Below are 22672 nucleotides of genomic sequence, written 5' to 3'. Positions count from 1 at the left end.
ACTTGATGTGCTGCCCTAAGACCCAAACTTGGTGACGGTCCCTACACTGCTAAGATGATGTGGCCGTCAGGGGAGGAAGATTAGTCAGACAGTCCAAGTCGGTAACAAACAGTAACGTCAGACCACAAATCAGAGTCCAAGAGAGAAACCAATAAACATGCCAAGGATCGAACCAAGAAAGCAGTGCAGTACCAAATTAGAATGGAAAGGAAAAATGTATAGCAAGCAGAGGTCTAACATTGTCAGGTGCATGGTACAACATCAGGGACAAAGAAGACAAAACACAGAGTAAAAAATATAATTAAAGGCTAGTGTAGTGTGGGAAAGCCTAGAACTCTCATAGGCTACATGTACATGCCTGTTTAACCCCTTAAAGACCCATTACATATCTGATACGTCATAGCGCCGTTAAGGGGGTTCAGAGAGGGGCCGTGACCGTGGCCAGAACCGCTATTAGTGGGCGCGGCCACATTTAAATGCAGCTGTTCACATTTAATATATAAAAAATAAACATATTTGGTATTGTCGTGTGCGTAATCACTCAAACTATTAAATTATTTAAATTCCAAAATGCTAAATTGTGTATTTTTGGTCGCATCAAATCCAGAAAAGTTATGATTACAAAGTTGCATATACACAATTAAGTTACCGATAGAAAGTACACATCATGGCGCAAAGAATGACACCTCACACAGTCCTATAGACCAAACGATAAAAGCGTCATAATGATGGTAATAGAGCAATTTTAAGGAATATTTCTTCTTCTTTTTTTTTTAAGATATAAATTTTTCAAAAACAGTCAGATAAAACAAAATTGAAAATTGGCTCAGACCTTAAGGAATTAAATACTGTATGCCTCCATAGATACTTGCAGGAGTGCTGGGCCGCACGATTAGATAGATCCCTGATAGGTTAGCTGACTTCAGCATCACTGAGCGTGTCCTCCCTGACACATTTCTTGGCTGCCATTTTGCCACATACCCACGGCATCAGCAGATCCAAAGGACCCAGAGCTCCTGCCATGCTCCCTCCACCGCAATGGGGAAAAATGGCCTGGTAGGTTCCTGAAACAACTTCATGCAAATTTGCATCAAAGTGTAATTGTCAACAAAATGTTTAAAAATTTAAACTGATGGCTCAAGTATGACCCGTGTAGAAAGTTACATGAACTGCACCACTATAAAATTAGAGGTCATCATTTTGTTTAAGCTAGGGTGCAGATATTGCATTTGTTGTACAGGTGCAGAAAAGTATAAATAGAGACCTGAACCAATATATTTTAGGCTCAAATGTCCCAAGATTAGCCACACGGCTATGGAGTCAGTAAGCTGCAACTCCAAAGCCAACTCCAACTTCTGAATTTCATCAGGCACTAACTCCGACTCCTGACTCTGGCTCTTTCATAAATTACCAGTCAGACACCAGGGGAGGTTTTTTTTGTCAAACTAGTGTACAGTAGCACTGGCTCAGCAGCTTCTTCGTAATATCCTACATGATCCTTGGGCGACTTCTGAGTGAATACCACTGGAGGGCTGGAGGCTCAGTCCTGTACATCAACCAGTCAAGACAGGGAGGGAGTTATACAGTGGTTTGCAATTAATTAGGATATAAAAAAAAAAATGTTTTTCAGTATTTCAATTCAAAAAGTGACCTCATATATTCTATAGTCATTACATACAGAGTGAACTTTTTCAAGCGTTCATTTCTGTTAAAGTTGATGATTATGCATTACAACCAAGAAAAAGCCAAAAGTCAGTATTTCAGAAAATTAGAATATTATATAAAACCAACTGAAAAAAAAAATGTTTTCAACATAGAAATGTCGACCAAATGAAAAGTCTGTACAGTAAATGCCCTCAATACTTGGTCGGGGCAACTTTTGCATGAATGACGGCATCAATGCGGCGTGGCATGGAGGTGATCAGATGATGGCACTGCAGAGGTGTTATTGAAGCCCAGGTTGCTATGATAGCGGCCTTCAGCTCGTCTGTATTGTTGGGTCTGGTGTCTTTCATCTTCCTCTTGACAATACCCCATAAATTCTCTATGGGGTTAAGGCGAGTTTGCTGGCCATTCAAGCACAGTGATGCTGTGGTTAGTAAACCAGGTATTGGTACTTTTGGCAGTGTGGACAGGTGCCAAATTCTGCTGGAAAATGACAATTCCATCCCCAAAAATCTTTTCAGCACAGGGAAGCATGAAGTGCTCTAAAATTTCCTGGTAGACGGCAGCATCGATTTTGGTGTTGATGAAACACAGTGAACTTACACCAGCAGATGACATGGCTCCCCAAACCATCACTGATTGTCAAAACTTCACACTAGACCTCAAGCAGCTTGGATTGTGTGCCACTCCACTCTTCCTCCAGACTCTGGGACCTTGATTTCCAAATGAAATGCAAAATTTACTTTCATCTGAAATCAGCACCTTGGACCACTGATCAACAGTCCAGTTCTTCTTTTCCTTGGCCCAGATAAGACGCTTCTGGCCTTGTTTATTGGTCAGGAGTGGCTTGACACATGGAATACAACACTTGTAGCCCATGTCCTGCAGATGTCTCTATGTAGTGGCTTTTGAAGCACTGACTCCAGCAGCAGTCCACTCTTTGTGAATCTCTCCCAAATTTTTGAATGGCATTTTTGTTACAATTCAACTGCAGTTCTCCCGGGTTGCTTGTGCAACTTTTTCTACCACACTTTTCCCTTCCACTCAACTTTCCATTAATATGCTTTGATACAGCACTCTGAGAACAGCAAGCTTCTTTAGCAATTAACTTTTGTGGCTTACACTCCTTGTGGAGTGTGTGAATGACTGCCTTCTGGACATCTGTCAAGTAAGCAGTCTTCCCCGTGACTGTGTTGCATACTGAACCAGATTAAGGGACATTTTATAACAATTAGAAAGCCACTGCAGGTGTTTTGGGTTAATTATTCTAATTTTTTGAAATACTGACTTTTGTGTTTTTCTTGGCTGTAATCCATAATCATTAACTTTAACAGAAATACATGCTTGAAAAAGTTCACTCTGTATGTAATGACACTATAGAATATATAAGGGTCACTTTTTGAATTGAATTACTGAAAAAAAAAATTGTTGATATTCTGATTTATTGCAAACCACTGTAAAGATGGGTTCACACACTGTATACTTCAGGCAGTATTTGGTCCTCAAGTCAGGTCCTCATAGCAACCAAAACCAGGAGTGGATTGAAAACACAGAAAGGCTCTGTTCACACAATGTTGAAATTGAGTGGATGGCCGTCATATAACGGTAAATAACTGCCATTATTTCAATATAACAGCCGTTGTTTTAAAATAACAGCAAAAATTTGCCATTAAATGACGGCCATCCACTCAATTACAACATTATGTGAACATAGCCTTTCTGTGTTTTCAATCCACTCCTGGTTTTGGTTGCTATACAGCCTCACAAATACAGCCTCAAATATACATAGTGTGAACCCAGCCTAACTCTGCAAATGGCCATCAGGAAAGACAAAGGTATTATTTGTTTTTTTCTCCCTATCTCCTATCTTCCTGTGTCTGCAGCTCTGTACCTGGTACGGACCTGACAGATTCCCTTTAAATAAAAGTGACAAATGACCACTACTTCCTAGACCCACAGACCTTATGTTTTCTTGCACCCTTGAAGAATATTTATACTTAACTGTATCATTCATTAACACTACCTTTCTATCTATACTTAACTCCTTTACTATTGTTGCTTTTTGCCCATTTACTATATTTATGACTGAACAGTAAAAATACCTTATACAAAAGTGTGTTTAACTATAAGTATTGAGATGTTACTTTCACACCCAGACTGCTTTTTGTCTGCCCTCTCCAGAAGGCCATTGATAGCCACTTCTTGTTTTGTTTAGTGACTCATCCATATGACTGTATAACTGTATGTAATGTTTTGTTATTTGGAGGCAATGACATCATGTCTTAGTGGAGTATTGCACCAGGATCAGGATGTGTCCAGTATCTGACAGGAAATATGTACACAGTCTCTGTTTCAAATGAACACATGATAAAATAAAAAAAAGAAATTCTAACAAAATATGCAGAATCTCTACAAGCAATCAATTAGTCATAAGAGATTATATAGTCGGCTCATAAGCTTACATACCTCAGATACATTTGCTGTAAGATTATACTTTAATAAGTAAACATAAGTGATAAGACTTGTCTGATATTTTTATTACGTTACAAAAAAAAATATTAAAGGGGTATTCCGGAGAAAATAAATAGTTTTTAGATCAACTGGTGCCAGAGAGTTATACATATTTGTACTTTTCAGCTACTGTATGCCCTGCATGAAGTGGTGCATTTTTTCCAATCTAACATGGTGTTCTCTGCTGCTGCCACCTCTGTCCTTGACAGGAACTGTCCAAAGCACTAGAGGTTTTCTATGGGGGTTTGCTACTGCTCTGGACAGTTCCTGTCATGGACAGAGGTGGCAGCAGAGAGCACTGTGTCAGAATAGAATGAAAATACTACTTTCTGCAAGACATACAGCAGCTGTATGGAAGCCCAGTGATCCCAACTCAATACACAGGAAACACCTATTCAGCCAATCACTGGCTCCAAGGTTGACCACTCCTGCCACTGATTGAGTCATTACATTATTTGCCCATTGGAGCACACAACCAGTATTCCAAACCATTAAATCTCTGAACTGTGGGAAGAAACCAACAAAAAAAAGCTAACTGAACATGTGGAGAACATACAAACTCCAAGACGATGTTAACTTTGGTCAGATTAAAACTCTGGCAATGAAGACGTAGCAGAACTGCAAACAGTCCCTTCAAACAACTGATTGGTGAGGATGGTGGGGTTTGGATCTCCATTGATCCTATATTGATTGTTAAAGGGGTAGTGCGGCGGTAAAAAATTATTCACAGAATAACACACATTACAAAGTTATACAACTTTGTAATGTATGTTATGTCTGTGAATCGCCCCCTTCCCGTGTCCCACCACCCCCGCCCGTGTACCCGGAAGTGTGTGGTGCATTATACATTACCTGATCCGTGTCGAGGGCCGTCCACCATTTTGTGCCAAACGTCATCTTCAGACGGACAGCCGAATCCCTGCCGCTGTCCCCCCTCCCCCGCGTCATCAGCCGCGATTGGCTGAGAATAACTGTGCTCAGCCAATCGCGGCTGAGCACAGTTGTGACGTGGCGGAGGGGGGGCGGCAGCAGGAATTCGGCCGTGCGTCCGAAGATGACGTTTGGCACAAAATGGCGGACGGCCCTCGACACGGATCAGGTAATGTATAATGCACCACACACTTCCGGGTATACGGGCAGGGGTAGTGGGACACGGGAAGGGGGAGATTCACAGACATAACATACATTACAAAGTTGTAAAACTTTGTAATGTGTGTTATTCTGTGAATAATTTTTTAGCGCTGCACTACCCCTTTAAGTAACTAATACTAAAGTGCGGAAACCCCCATTTACTATTGAGCTACAGCTACACTTTGCTGCATGCTGATCATTGATGCTAAATAAACAAATGGCATTTGGCAGGATCATTCATACTATCTAGAAATGGTAGACATCTCACAAATTCTGCCTGTAGTATGTCAACTTTGAGTTGAGTCATTGAGTTGCCTTCTCTGTAAGGCCCCATTCACACATCAGGCCTCAAATGGCGTCAGGAAAGTATTAGGTTTCCTGACAGTAATCCGTTTTTACCTTCAGGAAACCATCAGGAACATCTCTAAATAATGGCCGAAATGTATGAATAATCTAAACTTATAGGGGAAGATTTATCAAACATGGTGTAAAGTGAAACCAACCAGATTCCACCTTTCATTTTTCAAAGAGTCTGTGAGAAATGAAAGGTGGAATCTGATTGGTTGCTAAGGGCAACTGAGCCAGTTCTACTTTACACCAGTTTGATAAATCTCCCTCATAGCCTTTTTTTAAGCTCTTTATGATCACAGACACTGTATTGTAGTAGCCAGCTTTGCTTAACTGAACACATTTCTGAAGGATTCTCTCTCTCATATCTTTATTAATAGTCCCTTAACATCAGTTAGTGTTAGTAAGAATAATTTACGAGAATGTAATGAGTAAAACAAAGACACTATTTTCCACTATCCTACAAGTAGCTCGTTGAAGTAAAGGAAGGTCCATCAGCCAATATAAGCAAGCATTTTGGAGAGCTATGTGAACAGCCACATGAAGGAAAGCTCCCTTCAGTTCTTCCTAAAGTATTCTGCTGCCTGCCATGTACGTTTGGTATGTGTGTGGTCAGGCCTCACCCAGAATATTTCATTGAAACATAAGCAAGAACTGTGCAGTAGCCAGAAGTCATTCTATCACTGCATAGAGTCAGGCATGAGGCGTGATAAGAATTCATTTAAAAGCAAAGAACTTTCTTTAATCAGATGTAAGTAGGGATGGTCCGAACCCTCCGAGGTTCGGGTTTGTATGAACCCGAACGCTCGGCATCAGATTCCCGCTGTCTGCCCGCTACGTGGAGCGGGTGGATACAGCGGGAGGACCGCCTATGGCTATGGCTGTATCCCAGTTTTCCAGGCGGTCCTCCCGCTGGATCCGCCCGCTGCACGGAGCGGGTAGACAGCTGGAATCATTACCGAGAGTTCGGGTTCGTACGAACCCAAACCGAACTCGGTTCGGACCATCCCTAGATGTAAGTCAAAAGCAGGTCTCTTCTCTGTATAAATGTACTGTCCTGCAAAAAAAGTCCCCAGTTGATGGTTAATATCAGTAAAGGGATGGCCAATTCACAGGACAGACCACAGGTCAAAGCCATGGGTGGATCCATGGGTGGTACAAAAACTGTTAGTTTTTTTTTGTAAAAAGATGTATGAATGGAGCTGAAGCTATCAACACCATGGACCTCAGTAGTTATACAAATAATGTAATTTGCTCATTGAATGTTATATGCTCGCTGGTGCCTATTTCGTGGCCAATGAAAACTCTTACCACCAATCTTACTCCACTTTTCCGAAGTGCCCAAACACAAATGGACTTGACATGGGAAACATTTTCTGTTTGTAGATGAGATGGTTCCAGGTTGCACTGCAGCAAGCGGCATAGTTACCTTTGATCTGATCAATGACAATATGTGTATGGAGTTAGCATGTACTTCCCATGCTTGGTTTCCTCCCACACTCATAGTCGGTAGGTTCCTGCCCTAAGGGCATACACTATTATATGTATAAGGGAAATAAAAATGTATGATCACTAGGGATAAGGATTGATGTAAATGACAACGATTCTGTACAGCGCTCCACAATATGTAGGCACACTAGTAAAGAATACAAGGCAATACTGGCTCCATAATATTGCTTTATTGATACCATTCAGGGATAGCCAGCATACGTAGACTCTGAGCACTGAAATGTCTACTTGGTCATCTATTATACATATATCATGCAAATCTTATAGTGCTATATAATGGGTAAACATCTTTTGATTACACATGAAAAGTTAAAAGATAGTTATTACAATAATGAAAAGCCTGGTTTGTACAGAAAAGCCATATTATCCGCTCAATTTATCACAGTCATGTGCAAATATTAAATATGGCTTATATAGTTTCTTTCAAAAAGTAAGACGTAATACACAGCATTATATTTCTTCAAGCCGGATACCTTTCATCAGCTTGTAATTCAGGCGTTTTTCCAGAAGAGGGCATTGATTACTAAGGCACAACATTAGTTACAATGTATTCTCAATTAGACCATGCTAGAGTTTGGTTACACGTCGTAAAAATGTATCACTAGTATTTAGCTGCTACATGTACAATAGATAATGGACAGGATCATACTACATATCTTTACTATACTCCAAATGATATTAACACATATGGACACAGTTCACATAGCACTGCATTGTCAGCCATTTTTGGTAACATTCCCGGCATACAGCCTGAGGCAATTTGTGGCTGTCCAGCTGTTTTTGAATTACAACTACAAGCATGCCTTACCACCTGGCATTCTGGGAATTGTAGTTTAACAACAGCTGCAGAGGCACATGTCCACGCCCCTACTGTAGAAGAATTAGATATATAAGGCTTTTGTGAAACCAAACAAATATTTACAATCTTATAGTCGCCTATGTACAAATTACACTTGGTTGCTTTTTAATCTACTGAAACGTTTTTTTTTTTTTCTATTTATTCTAAAGTGCTTGCTTTCAGGATTGAGCAACACGATGCATACAATATACTGCACTTGGCCGTGATCACGATCAAACAGCGAATAAACTGTGTGGTGTTAGTATATGTCAGGCGACATGGTAGCCTAATGGAACTGCCTTTGACTATTTGCTGGGCGAGGAATGAGGAGCATTGCTTAATTTGTATGTAACCCAATATGCCTTCAAATTGAGCTAGTTATGTCAATGGCAGGAACAGATGTTTGATACTATGAAGCATCATCTAGGGATTAAATCATGTTTTAACATGTACGTATGTTTATTAGATTTGTGCTTTTATCTTTTGTGTGCTCTGTTTCCAAATTAAGAACAAAACATTCTTTTATTAAAATGGATTTCTTTATATGGATTAAATAGAATACAAAGAGTCAGATTGGGGGGTTTTGAGGCGCAGAGATTAAGGCGAGGTTGCTGGATCATTTTGTACATACATCCAATCTTTGCCTTTATTTCTTCTTGATAACAAAGTCTGCTTCCACCCAGATCAGCAAGCTGAACAATTGCTTCCAAGTCCATTGCACCGAAAATACTTCTTTTGGTAGCAAACAGAAAGCTTTTTGATTCATCCTAATGCCACAAATACGAACATTTAAGGCACTGCAGGCAACCGGTGGTGCCGAAAGAATCAGTTGCGGTTCCTGGCCCTCAGCTTTGTCAAGTATTTCAGTTAGATTTCCTACAAATACACAGTCACAATGTTTGTTTCATGTTTTTTTTTTTCTTGAGATGATAATTCTGCTGAAGATTTAAAACGTCTGCTGAGGTCAAGATTGAATCCCCATAATATGAAGAGTGGTGAGTCCAATCCAGTCTTCACTTGATGAGCAGATAGGGGACAGATGTCTCTGTCCGATAACTCCAGGATTGTCATAGCTATGTGTGGACGATGTTGCTGGACAAGTCATTCCTTATTATCTCATTTACTGCAAAAATAAAAACAAAGAAATAAGATTAAATCTCAATAAATCTACAGTCCTATAGTATATACTTGTGAATAGTACCCAGCGACAGATTTAGCTAAAGGCAGAGTAGGCTTTCTCTACTCCACTCCACTAACTCCACTGCATAAAATTCATCATTATAACTACATTTACCCAATGATACTTTATTATACATTGATATATATATATATATATATATATATATATATATATATATATATATATATATTTATCTTTTTACACTGATATATCTATATATTGATTAGAATGTGACATTTTGCTGGAACAATGCCTAGGTAAAATAAACCCTTACCATAAATAAAATAGTTCATGCATCATCATAGACAATAAAAGTAACATATAAAGTAATGGTTCATAGTATGATGAATAAAGAAACAATATTAAAGGTGTAAGATATACAATATTCTTTAGATGAACTAGCATGCTGTTAGACACAATGGGGTCATTTTCAGAGTGGAAAGAATAACAATGGTTAAACATATTGGACTTGAGGTTTTGAGACATTAAAAGAAAACTGCCCAGCTTATCTGACAAGCAGAATTATAGTTCTCATAATCTTCCTCCTACAGTTTCTATATAAAATACATGATCTGTGTACAGGCCATCTGAATAATAAATCTTATACTAATGTTATTGGGGCACATTTAGTAATGAGTTTACGCCTAGACCTTGAAGGAAAATGTGCCAAAATTTGGAACATTTAACATATCTGTATGAGCCAAATTTATTCTGTGATCATACAGTTTTTGCTGCTTAAAATGTAACTGTCATTTTAAATATGTTTGCAGTAATCAATAGTACAAGCGATTGTAAGAAACTTTTTCTGTATTTAAAAAGCTCTTTTTTAGCGTCCCCCTCACTTCTTATGAGTGCATTATCAGGCAAAGACGTCTTCCCTACAGAGGAGCAAAGTAAAGACGGGGTTGCTGAGTCCCATTATAACCTCTGGGGGGGGGGGGGGGGGGGGTGAGGGGGATGAGTGAGCAGGAAGAGAAGAGAACCAGCTCTGCAGTTTGAAGGCTGTCTGGGAACATAAAAGACTGGTATCACAGGTCAGACTGCTCAGTACTGGTCAGGGGCCTTGGTGAGGTAAGATTGCAGGATGTTGTGCTGTGCTGAATCCTATACACTGAGCTGTTTCTCTCGTCTCCCTGATCCCTCATCCCCCTAGACCCCTCCATAGACCATAATACAGACAGACACAGACAATGCAACAGTTTAGAATATCGGTATAAAAGCTGACTAACTTTGAATAAAAGTCCAAAGAGGAAAAAAATGTATCATACAGATGTTGATTACAGAAAATGTTGAGTTAGGTTTGACTGGGTCCTTGTATCACTAACATGTCAGCTTCCAATTCATGTTATACGTTTTTATGTAGAGCCATGATTAAGGACTGTTGCGTTGGAATTTTAAAGGCACTGAAATAAAATTATGATATTTTTTACATTAAAAGCTGAAGAGAAACATGGTTTTCGTTCCTATGTGCCACAGTCCAGAGGTTTCTCTTTCTTTTGTTCTTTGTTGGTGGGAGACATAGAGCTGGATATTGAATACTTTCTTCAAAGTAGGAGTTATCAATATAAGTTAGATTTTTTTTAATCAGGTAACGAGAAGTTAAAGCTATCAATTAATATAAAAAAAAAAAAAAAAAAAAAGGCAATGACCAGTCCTGTTATGGCCACAGTAAACCATGTATGTAATTTTTAGAGTTGTTTTTTTTTTTATTAAATAAACAGGGGCTGCAATATACTTGCTTTATTTCTTTTTAATTATTATTATTATTATTATAATTATTATTTTTTTGTACGCTTTCAGTGTTTAAATAAACGTTATACAAGCTTATATCCATGCTCCCTCCGTGCTGATATATGGTCTTTTCTCTGGGGGACCAAACACAGGAAGTCCCAGAAAAGATGCAAGAAAAGATACATGTTTATCATGCAAGTTTTATATCAACTGAGGGCAATTAACTAAGGATATTTATATATGGTCACAAAGGGAGCATGGACCGCAGTTTGATAGGAAGAGAGAAACCTAGTGGCCATATGTATAACATTGATTTAAACACAAACTTTAAAAAAAATAAAGAGAGTGTATTGCAAAACTGCTTGTGACCACAACCCCCTGCTCATCCCTTTTAAAACAAATGTGACAGGTAAACATTAAGCTTAAGTTCTGACTCCTTATCCCTACTGCTTGGCTGCAGAGGCGTACAGCAAGGCATTGGGGAGGCTTATAAGCAGCATAAATCATGGCGAAAATCTACACCAGCTCCAAGGCTGGTGCAGATTTCTGAGTCTGCCTGACGTTAGCCTCAAAGTCGTTGAATTTGCTGAGAGGTACGCACCTGCGTAGGGCATTGATGCAGGGCTTTATGTAAGACCACTATACAGATACGCAGTCTTGATAAATCTCTCCTCCATTTGTTCAGTCATCCTCCAGACAGACTGAAGATTGTATTCAAACATTAATAGACTGGTTTTGGTTTTTGACTCTGTCCCATAAAAAAAGATCTTTAGAAAACAGAAAAAAATGTATGCAGATGAGGTATGTTGTTCTTATTGTTGTTTTAACCTTATTAAACTGACACTTTTAAACATGACCCCTGATATGTTTCCCTACTAGGAAACAACTAAAGATTTCCAAACAATGTAGAAACTAGGCCTGGGATCTGAGCACAGCTGGGAGCAGCTTGACTTCTGAGTATAGACATCAGTTCTCAGCTGTTACATCTCATCTCCTCTCTATTTTCCACTGTTATTCCTTCAGTTATGTGTTATATAGAGAAGCATGACAATACAGAAGGAACTATTTTTCTGCAAAAACACCATCAGATTGACAGTTCACATTTTGTTAGATGGTGCTTCTTGTGTCATTGTCGTCTTGTCCTGTACACTGTCAGCCTATACAGTTCCCACACTCATCATTTCATGTCAATTTATCAGCCTGTGTTTTTTGGCAGACGGACAGGAAATGACTGAACCTGGCAAAGGCCATCTAAAGCAAGCTGTACAACATCCCTCCTGTTTCCATCCCTCCCCAGTCCACCCACTCAATACCACCTCTGCCACCACAAGCACCTGATTACCACAAAGATATGCTAAATGTCAACACATACAAACACCCCAATCTTCCTCCTCGGACACAAGTAAATGTCTATGTTGAGAAACGAATAAAAAGGGTCATCGTAGGACTTATAATTATAGGTGCATCTTAGGATATGGCACCATCAACTTCCTGAGAAGACATATGAGTAGCAAGTCATCAGGTCTTTTATATATACTATGGATAACCTCAGCAGAGAAGGCTGTCGTCTAAATACTGCTATGAAATCTGTTCAGATATTGCGACGGGGTATGCTGGCTACTGAATATTAACAGAAGATGATATTAAGTTGCAATAAGAATCCTCAAAGTGCAGTAAGCATGCTCTTCTATTTGTAGTCTACAAGTGATTTCTTACTATGCAGCCTGTGCAGCTATTATATGTCACTCAAGTGAATGTCAGACTGTTTCATTATTCTATACCTACATATTGACGCATATGCTTAATCTTTTTGATCTGTCAGACTAAAATAAACCAGTGAACAGGGAAACAACATCTGCTCAACTCAGAAAGAGGAAGAAATAAGAATCTCTTTATGGGTTTCCCCAACACAGCCCACCAGAACACCTGAAAGCTGCCTCAAAGGGAATACCCTGGTGGGCGTCAGTGGAACAGCTATCCATATGTTTGCGGCAAGTACAGCTGCATCACACAAGGCCATTTCTGTACTGTACCGCTCAACAGAAAGTATGGGCATAGTTGAGATAACAGTGCTTGTCTGAGAAGACACAAATATCATAATACAGGATACTACAGTTGGTTTAGAACAGTGTTTCTCAAACTTTTTCTACTGGAGCCTCGTCAAAGAGACATAATAATGCCTGGGCCTCATAAGACTGACCAAGAGGATGCTGGGGCCTCACTATCTATGGTGGAAGTCCATACAAATGTAAAAACTATTGCTCAGTCTACCCTTTATTTGTCTCCTAAACGCTGTATACCATTAAAGTAAGTACAAAATGAGTCAATAATGTTCCTAAACCAGAGGCTGTTGCAGCCAGGGAAAGGACTGTGCTGCTTATAGTCACTTCTGTGAAAACTACCTCCCCAGCTGGGCCTCACCAGCAACTAGGGGGCGCCTCACAGTTTGAGAAGCACTGGTTTAGAAAGTAGGAACTAAATATGATTTAACCATAAAGTAAATTATATGGTGTATATGCTAATACAAAGGGTATGCTAATACAAAGTTTATAACAAATGCAGCTTATTTTGCTCCAAGAAAGTTTTCTGCTTTAAGCTACTACATTGTATAATTGGCTATTAAATCATAAGTTTGATTCTAGTAACAGCTCTACATAAAGAATTGACAAAAGGAAACAAAAACCAACATATAGTACAGAAACATGAAAACATTATCACTTAAAAAAATTAGACACATCCTAGAGAAATGTCAAAAGTTTTGCTTAGTTGGGGGTCCTGGGTGTTTAGACAACTATCAAACATAAGAGCGAGGAGAAGCGTTTGGCTGAGCCCTTCTCTCCCCTTTATATGGCCTTTGCTATCCCTGTCCTGCTGCAGAAGACAATACATGTCTATAGAGACAGTTTCCTGCAGCAAGACTGAGATCACAGTGAGGTAGCTCCTGTCCCTGCTGAGCAGTACATCTGGGTTAGAGGACTAGATGTCATAGGCCTAGTGTCCCACCTCAGCCACTGATATAACTACAGTCCCTTAACCCAGAAGGGTTGCGTAGAAGGGACTGGGTATCCAGGATACCAGTGGTGGCAGGAAGGTAAGTGTTTTTTTTAAATAATAATAATTATTATTATTATTTACCACCACCCTGTTAGACCCCTTTATTTCATCTGTAATAGTATAAATGTAATACGGCTGTATTTCTGCATCTATGTTATGGCCACAAGTTCCCGTACATTCACAGGTGTAATCATTACAACTGATTGACTGTCCCTATTACAAAAAGTGATTACGGTCCGTATTCGGCCAATTATTGGCCATTATGGTTGATAATTGCTTAGTGTGATAAAAGGCAACGATCAGCCGACATGCACGATTTTGGCCGATCGTTGTTTTTTAATGTCTTTCAACATGTTGAAAGACCAACAAGCAGGATAATAACGCTCTGCTGCCATCGCTGTATGTAATAGGAGCAGAGGCAGTAGACCGTCGCTATCTCCTATCTCCCCCACCTCCCCCCCCCCCCCGGCTCTTCCCCGCTCACTGTCGGCGTGTGTAATAGCGCAGCCAGCGAGCGGTGAACGAGGAGCAAGCGAGCACCATGTAATAGGGGCTTTAGACTGTTGGTCGACATTTGTATGCCACACAGCAGACACGTGTAACATTTGGATGCTGCCACTATGACAGCATGATCAGGGCATGATGACGACAGCAAAGAAAACAAAATGGTGTAATTTGGTAACCAATAGGATTTCAGCTTCTTTCTAGTGCTGGATAAAAGGTATATCATGACTGATTGCTGCGTACTTTTTTGATGACTGGGCCATGAAATATATAGCTATAGGAGACTATGTACTTGAGAGTGATTTAGTCTGTCATAAAGCAATTTTACCAATTGAGTTTACTATTATTTTTGAAAAGTTATTTTGTTATTTTCCAGATAACTCATCCAGCAATTGCAATCAACAATATTTTTTCCATTTTCATATGCAGCTTTTCCATTAACAAAAAAACATGATCAGTTGAATAGCTGAGAACTTCAGGTAACCCGTGACATTCACCACGTATTATACAGAATTGTAGGATGCAGTTGCTTGCTTGTTTGAAACTATCAAAAGAGATAGTAAAACAGGATGTGGCGAGCTGTTAGACCACACGTAAAAGTACTCAGTTGAGCATATTTTTTTCTGCACTCCCACGTCTTTCATTTCTTCAAGTTAGAAGATGGAAACTCAATGTTCAAGAACAGAAAATCACAGCAACATTATGTTAGGCTTGGTCATACCCTGATTTCACTGACGATGTGCTATTTCACTTTGAAAGTGGATATTAATAACAACACATGCACATGTGCACTTTTTGTATTACTCATATAGCCTATTATTGCCACTGTGCCTTTTACAAAAAATACTGTCATTGAATGATATGGTAACAAGTACTTTATTTTGAAATGTGCATTGTTTTAAATAAAAAAAAATTGGAAAGGAAAGCTTTAAATATGATTACTTAAAAAAAATACGATTGGAGGAATTTATTAAAGGAAATGTAGCAGCAGCTTAGAAGATCCCGATAGATTCTAATAAGGCAGGAGAGGCAGCAAAGACTTTTATTATGTTGGTAAGTTGAGACCTCAATGAGTAACTAGCTTTTATTACTATATAAATGATGGCATTTGGTGCATTAGGGTCCATTTACACAGAAAGATTATCTGACAGATTATCTGCCAAAGATTTGAAGCCAAAGCCAGAAACAGACTATAAACAGAGATCAGGTCATAAAGGAAAGCCTGAGATTTTTCCTCTTTTCAAATCCATTCCTGGTTTTGGCTTCAAATCTTTGGCAGATAATCTTTCTATGTAAATGGACCCTTAGGCTTGGTCACTTTGCCTTCAGAGCACCGATTTGCTCACCCTCTCCTGCAGGACAACTACTGATAAATATTCAGCTGTTGGTCTACAGGGACATCACTCTAGGCTGCCGTTCACTGCAGAGCGCCAGCTCAGTATTCAGTAGCTAAAGGATCACCCCAGTGCACTGAAAGTCCTGTTAAATGTTAAAGTTACTCAATATGGGTATGTGCCAAAGAGAATCCGCATGGATAACTTCCAGCAGATTCCGCTGCTCGCGGATTCCCTGCATGCTCCTGCTTGAAGTTTTGCCTGTCCCATAAGCTTCATTCTATGCTCGGGCAGATTCCTCCGTTAGCCCAAAGAATTGACATGTAAATTCTTGGGGGCAGACGGCAAAATCTGCCTGAGCATAGAATGGAGCCTATGGGACGGGCGGAACTTCTGGAGTATGCACGGAATCCACTGAAAGTTATCAGCACAGATTCTGTAGTGTACACATACCCTAACACCACAGCAGACACAACTGAACAGTTTCCAAGATTAAGAGTCGGCACAAGATCTTACAACTTGGCTAAAAGAAAACAGGGGCTACACACAGACTGCTATTTCTAAAGGAATCTTCAGAGCAAGTGAAGGAGATGTCAATGATTTTTTTTAAAGAATTGTAATTGTGAGGTCCCACTGGGACAGTCTTCTCAATGGTCAACACATTTTCAAATATATTCATCCATCACTTAGAATTATGATAAGCAAGAAATATTAAAGACAAACTAACAAGTCATTTCTGTTGACCCTCTGGGACACTGGAAAGGGGTTATTCTCTTCTTGGTTCTTTTCCTTGTGTAACATCTGCCAACTTGTGGAGCCAACCATATTTTTTGCATGTCTGATATGCTCATCCGATTGTGTTGTATGTGTAATAACACTAAGGGGGAGATTTATTAAACTGGTGTGAGGTAGAACTAACTCAGTTGCCCCTAGCAACCAATCAGATTCCACCTTTCATTCCCCACAGACTCTTTGAAAAATAAAAGGTGGAATCTGATTGGTTGCTAGGGGAAACTGGGCAAATTCTACTTTGCACCAGTTTAATAAATCTCCCCCTAAATGTGCATTTGCGCATGCAAAATAGTACGGGTATGATTTTTACAGTTGTGATGGTACATAATCACACATAACAAAAATGACTCGCTAATATTAAAACCAGAGGAGTCATCAGAAGACAGACAGTCACAGTATTTTGTAGGACTGCAGGGGTGATGTCATGGGAAGAGGTGTAGAGATGGTGTAGACATGGTACTGAAGGCCAAATCTGCTAATAGTCTGTCCTATAGGGGTAGTATAAAGAGAAAAGAGGGGAGGCGGTAAAAGGAAGAAAAGAAGTACAAAAGGTACACTAAAGATCACACAAGAGTGTCTGTAGCTGGAATTCTGAAAACCTCCCGCTGGCCAGTCATGGCAGTAAGCATAGCCTATATCAGAAACTAAAGATTCTTAAAAGGAACCTGTCACCCCCTGTGCCGGGGTGACAGGCTCCCGACCCCCCGTTAGAGCCCCCTATACTCACCTAATCCCGCCGGGTCCTGCTTCTGGAGGTGGTCGGGTGACGGAGATCTGAGCCGCTGCAGCCCGGCGTGGCAGGTTCCCTTTAATGTATATTTTATAATTATGGTATAACAGCACATTGGAGGAGTACTTTAAATAAAGAGTGCTTTAGGTTATTAACCCAAAAAGTCAAGGTATTTTCTTAAAAAATAAAAATAAAAAAAACAGAGGAAATTGTGTACCATTGAAATGAACCTCAATATTTATGTAATTCATACATAATATCTATAGTGTGTACAGCTGAACTGCAGTTAGCACTATTTCTCACAATCCAGGTAGTCCATCCTGTGCACAGTGCATTTAAAGGAAGTGAGAAATGACTCTAACATATTGTTTTTCCTCTGTGTCCGCAAATAGAAACTGTATATGAACGTCTTGCTTATGTGCTATATTTAGCTCATAATGCCAACCGCAACAATCTGGTTAGTGATATGTGTAAACTAGGGTTTTTTTGCCCTTGTCCACGTACATCTAACTTCGTGTTTACTTTTCGTACTCCCACGATTGTGCTTACTCTATACATTCAACAGGACAATTTACATGTCTGTATATGAATATACATATTTATAGCATGACTATAACATGTGGCGTATATTATTATATACTAGAAAATGTACCCGATGCTGCCCGGGTATAAAGTGTCAGTGTGTATAGAGGGTCCTGTATACCTGTAGTATAGAGTTGGTGGAGGTGCTGTATACCTGTAGTATAGAGTTGGTGGAGCTCTTGTATACCTGAAGTATATAGTTCAGGGGTCCTGTATACCTGTAGTGTATAGTTTGGGGTTCTGTATACCTTTAGTATAGAGTTGGTGGAGGTGCTGTGGCAGTGTTATCCAGTCACAGTATGGTGGTATTGGTCAGGTCTGGTATGGCAGTGTTATCCAGTCATAGTATGGTGGTATTGGTCAAGTCTGGTATGGCAGTGTTATCCAGTCACAGTATGGCGGTATTGGTCAGGTCTGGTATGGGGGTGTTATCCAGTCACAGTATGGCGGTATTGGTCAGGTCTGGTATGGCAGTGTTATCCAGTCACAGTATGGTGGTATTGGTCAGGTCTGGTATGGAGGTGTTACCCAGTCACAGTATGGTGGTATTGGTCAGGTCTGGTATGGCGGTGTTATCCAGTCACAGTGTGTCAGTAATGGTCAGGTCTGGTATGGCGGTGTTATCCAGTCACAGTATGGCGGTATTGGTACGCCGCTCTTCCCCCTCCCCCTCCCCTCCTGTACATCTGGCGAGGACGGGACCTTCGCTAAAACCTTCCCGGGCACCTAATATATCTGTGTGCCAAATTTGGGGTTCAGGTTCAGGCGTTTCGAAGTCTATATGGGACAGACAGACAGACAGACAGAAGGACCATCAGACCAGGGGGACGGCGATGGGGACTCGGGCCGCACCCAGTTATGCAAATTTATTTATGGGGCGGTTCGAGTCCCTATACATCGATGGATCCCCCTGGTCAAAAGATCATATAATTTTTTACAGGCGGTACATAGACGATTTGTTTTTAATTTGGAAAGGCACCAGAGAATCAGCATCATTATTTGTAGAATTTTTAAACAAAAATAATTGGGGTCTACAGTTTACTCCCAATATTGATACAATTAGCACAGTGTTTTTAGATTTGGTGGTTTTTCATAAAGAGGGCACCTTATGCACTAAAACACATTTTAAAACCGTGGACTCGAACAGCTTCCTGAATTTTAAAAGCACCCACTTTAAGAAATGGTTACATAACATACCATTTAGCCAATTTCATAGAATACGAAAAAATTGCACTTTTAAAGAGGATTTTAATGCTCAAGCAGAAATTTTAAATGAACGTTTTCTAGAAAAAAGCTTCCCAAAAAAATTAATTAAAGGAGCTTTTCAAAAACTAGTGAAAACAAAACAGGAGAACCTACTGGTATCTAAAAAAAGAAATGAAGAGTCTAAGAAAATTGATATGAGATCCAATTTTATTACGTCTTTTAATAATAGCAATCAATTGATAAGAAAAACCTTGGAGAAACACTGGCACTTATTATTAAATGACCCAGTTTTAAAAAAACTGATTCCTAAAAATCCTAAACTTACCTTTCGAAGGGGGAAAACCCTGAGGAATTTAGTTGCCCCTAGTAGAATTAAGAACTCTATAAAAAAGGTAGAAGGTAGTAATGAAAATAGCAAAAATATGGGTAGTGTCACTAGAGGTAAATTGGGGGTCTGGAAATGTGGGAGGAACATGTGTAAATGCTGTGATAACATACAGCACGGTGCCATTGAGTTTAGGTCGAATGCTACAGGAGAAAAATTTAAAATTAACCAGCGACTGACTTGTTCGTCCCAGTTTGTTATTTATCTATTGAATTGTCAGTGTCGAGTCCAATATATAGGTCGGACCACGCAGCCCCTTCATAAGAGATTAAACTCCCATCGCCACAATACAGCCAAGGGGTTCCTAAAACACAGTGTCTCTCGCCACCTTACATTAGCGCATGCGCAAGACTTTAGTAAAATTTCCATTATACCCATAGAACAGGTAAAAACTAACGATGATGATAAAATAATTAGTTTAAATAGAAGGGAGTCCTATTGGATATATAAATTACGATGTTTATCTCCAGAGGGTTTAAATGAGGTGATTGAGCACGTGTAGCGATACTACCCATCATCACTGCGCCTGCTCAGCCATTTGTTTTAGTCATCGTGATGGCTATTTGTTGTATTATAATGTATTTATTTATTTATTTACCTCTGTGATATTCTCTTACCCCCATATTCACACGATCCATCTTTTTAGACCATATGATACCTACTACGCTGTTTACTTACTCCTTTAGCGTATGTTTACGGAGATTGCGTATCCCAGTGCCGAGACGTCACTTCCGGTTCTCCGTACACACTCAGAGACCGGTGTTTGGCGTGCAGCGCGGGAGCGCGACTCCATATGATAATGAAGTTTGGTATGTAATAACATTTTTATGATCTGTCTGCAAGGTTTTTATGATATGTCTGTAATGTTGATATGTGTAGATTGATCGGAAGTACTTCTCTGTTACTATATAAGGTTACATCTGTGAGATGTTGTCTAGAGCTTGATAAAGGCCCTCTCGGATTAGAGGGCAGAAACGCGTTGCCACAAATAAACACACTCTTTTATGGTTTATCTTTGAGCGGCATTTATCCTTGCAATATTTTGGTCACCGTGTCCTTAATAGTTACGGTTGAGCCAGAATTTGCCGCTCTTAACCACCTGCGCCCGTTTGAGAAAGGACAATCCACCATCTGCTGGGTCCTGGCAGATAATTTCTCCTGGTTTATGCTATGGCATAGCATAGATCAGTATATGCAATCTAATGCATGTTAAACTGTAAAATCAGAGTGTAAAAAAAAAAAAGTGTAATAAAAAAAGTGGTTAAAAGTATTTTAAAAAACCCTTATAAATACCCCCCCAATAAAAGTTTAATATGCCTCCTTGCCCATTATCAAAATAAAAATGTTTTAAAAAATAAATAAATAAACATATTATATATCGTAGCATGCGAAATTGTCTTAAAATATAACATTATCGTTCCCGCACGGTACAGTGTAAACGGAAAAAAAACAAAACACCAAGATTGCTGATTTTTTTACAATTATATATCAGAAGAAAAAAAAAGCGATCAAAACTTTTCTTTTAGACCAATATGAGATAAAATAAAAGTGTTATGGCTCCTAGAAGGTGGGGAGGAACATTGCATTAGTTTGACCCGGACATCCGTGCATCAATGAGCTCTGTCTTGAAGGGGTTACATACCACTGTGCAGCATCATTTTGTTGCCACCTTCACAGTGGTAAAATACACCAGCTTGCCTAAATTGTGAATGTCATAATAATAATAATAACTTTTGTCAAAATTTTTAATGGATGAGGGTCCCACTGGTCACAGCAAGACCCAGTGTCTAATCAAAGCACAACATATGTGCCTGAGACATAACTCCAGGACAAGTTATACAGCAATCTGACATTCCTAGCTGAGTGCTATATTTTTGTCAGTGAGTGTAGAGAAATAGATAGATAGAGTAGATAGTGGACAACCCCTTTAATTACATGTAAAAGCCACTACAATAGACTGCCTTTTGCAGCTCACTCCCATAATCCTTTCTGTAATCCCATACTGCATACAACACCTCAAGATAAAAGAGATTCCCTTAATGGTGAACACAGAATAGCACGTAAGCAGTTATAACATGAGAGGAGGAGTGCATAGGAAAAGTCATGAAGTAATGGAAAATGTATGGTAACACATTCTTGCAAGAGTTCATCTGTTTTTTTGTTACTTCAGGTGCATTGGATTTGTTTAAAGTTAAAGCATTTGTTTCTGTCTAATCATAATAATCTATAGCCGTAGGCCATGCTGTTTTTGGAATGGTAGATTGGATAGAGGCGTTGTTAACTGACAACAAGTAGCAAGTTCTAATAAAACACGATCCTCCCCTAAGCATGTGGTTTTGGCAGAGATGACTAGTATTGTCAGATGTGACTGTCAAACAATGGGGCAGAAATAGTTTCCTACCTTCTACCCAGATTTAAAGAAAGATCTGGTAGCATGGAGGACTGTGTGTCATATATACATGTATTTACAAGGGAGTGTCCAGAGTTGTCAATAGGGTGAAATCTGGGAAGATGAGTAGGTAACATAACTGGGATAACCTGCTGAGAAATTGCTGTGGGCCTCGTAGTTTCCTGACAGATGCCTAGCTTGTTTATGTTATACATTCACTATTCTACAGCAGACTAGTAGGGAAGATATTCCATTTCTATTAATACCCTAGTTGTTTGTTTTCACTCCTGTGCTATACCCTTTTGACAGGTTCCAGCTATTCGTATGTGTATTCTCAGATGCTAACAGAATGTGACTATTTTATCCTGCAAGAGACTCGGCTTAAAAAAAAATTAAGTGGATATTACCACAAAAGATGGGGTGGGGGGAATGCATTTAATGTTTAAGAGATGTGGAAGTTTCTATAGGATCTGCAGTCAAAACTATTAAAGGGGTTGTCCAGTCTGAAACAGTTTTTAACCCTACTACCATATATCATGCATATTCCAAGGGAATCTGTCAGCTGTAATTCAATTTAGAAACTGCTGACACTGTAAGACAGCTGTTAGGTCAAGTAGACACAGAGTACCTTTCTTATATTCAGCTGTCCTTTAAAGGGGTATACCGCTCAAACTAAACAAAACCTTTAATATGCTGCTGCCCTTGGGGAGAACATCATAAACAGCTTACTCTTACCTTCCTGCACTCCCCCGATGTCCTCTGGTGTCCCGGCTGAATGATTCC

At 39.6% G+C, this 22672-nt stretch overlaps 1 protein-coding gene across 6 annotated transcripts in view; it reads right to left on the bottom strand.

The window, feature by feature from the left end:
- Positions 1–7326: 7326 nt before the first annotated feature.
- NFATC1 (nuclear factor of activated T cells 1) overlaps positions 7327–22672 on the bottom strand; it is a 156321-nt gene continuing 140975 nt past the window's right edge. For all 6 annotated transcript variants that reach the window (XM_069957886.1, XM_069957888.1, XM_069957891.1 and 3 more), the window contains one exon: positions 7327–9125. In XM_069957886.1, the coding sequence (XP_069813987.1) occupies positions 9076–9125 (50 nt within the window). In that variant the 3' untranslated portion in view covers positions 7327–9075. The remainder of the gene's footprint in view (positions 9126–22672) is intronic.

This window comes from Dendropsophus ebraccatus, chromosome 2, assembly GCF_027789765.1.
Source record: "Dendropsophus ebraccatus isolate aDenEbr1 chromosome 2, aDenEbr1.pat, whole genome shotgun sequence".
NCBI lineage: Eukaryota > Metazoa > Chordata > Amphibia > Anura > Hylidae > Dendropsophus > Dendropsophus ebraccatus.
Note: the sequence above shows the minus strand (reverse complement) of the source record. Positions and strands in the feature narration are given on the sequence as shown.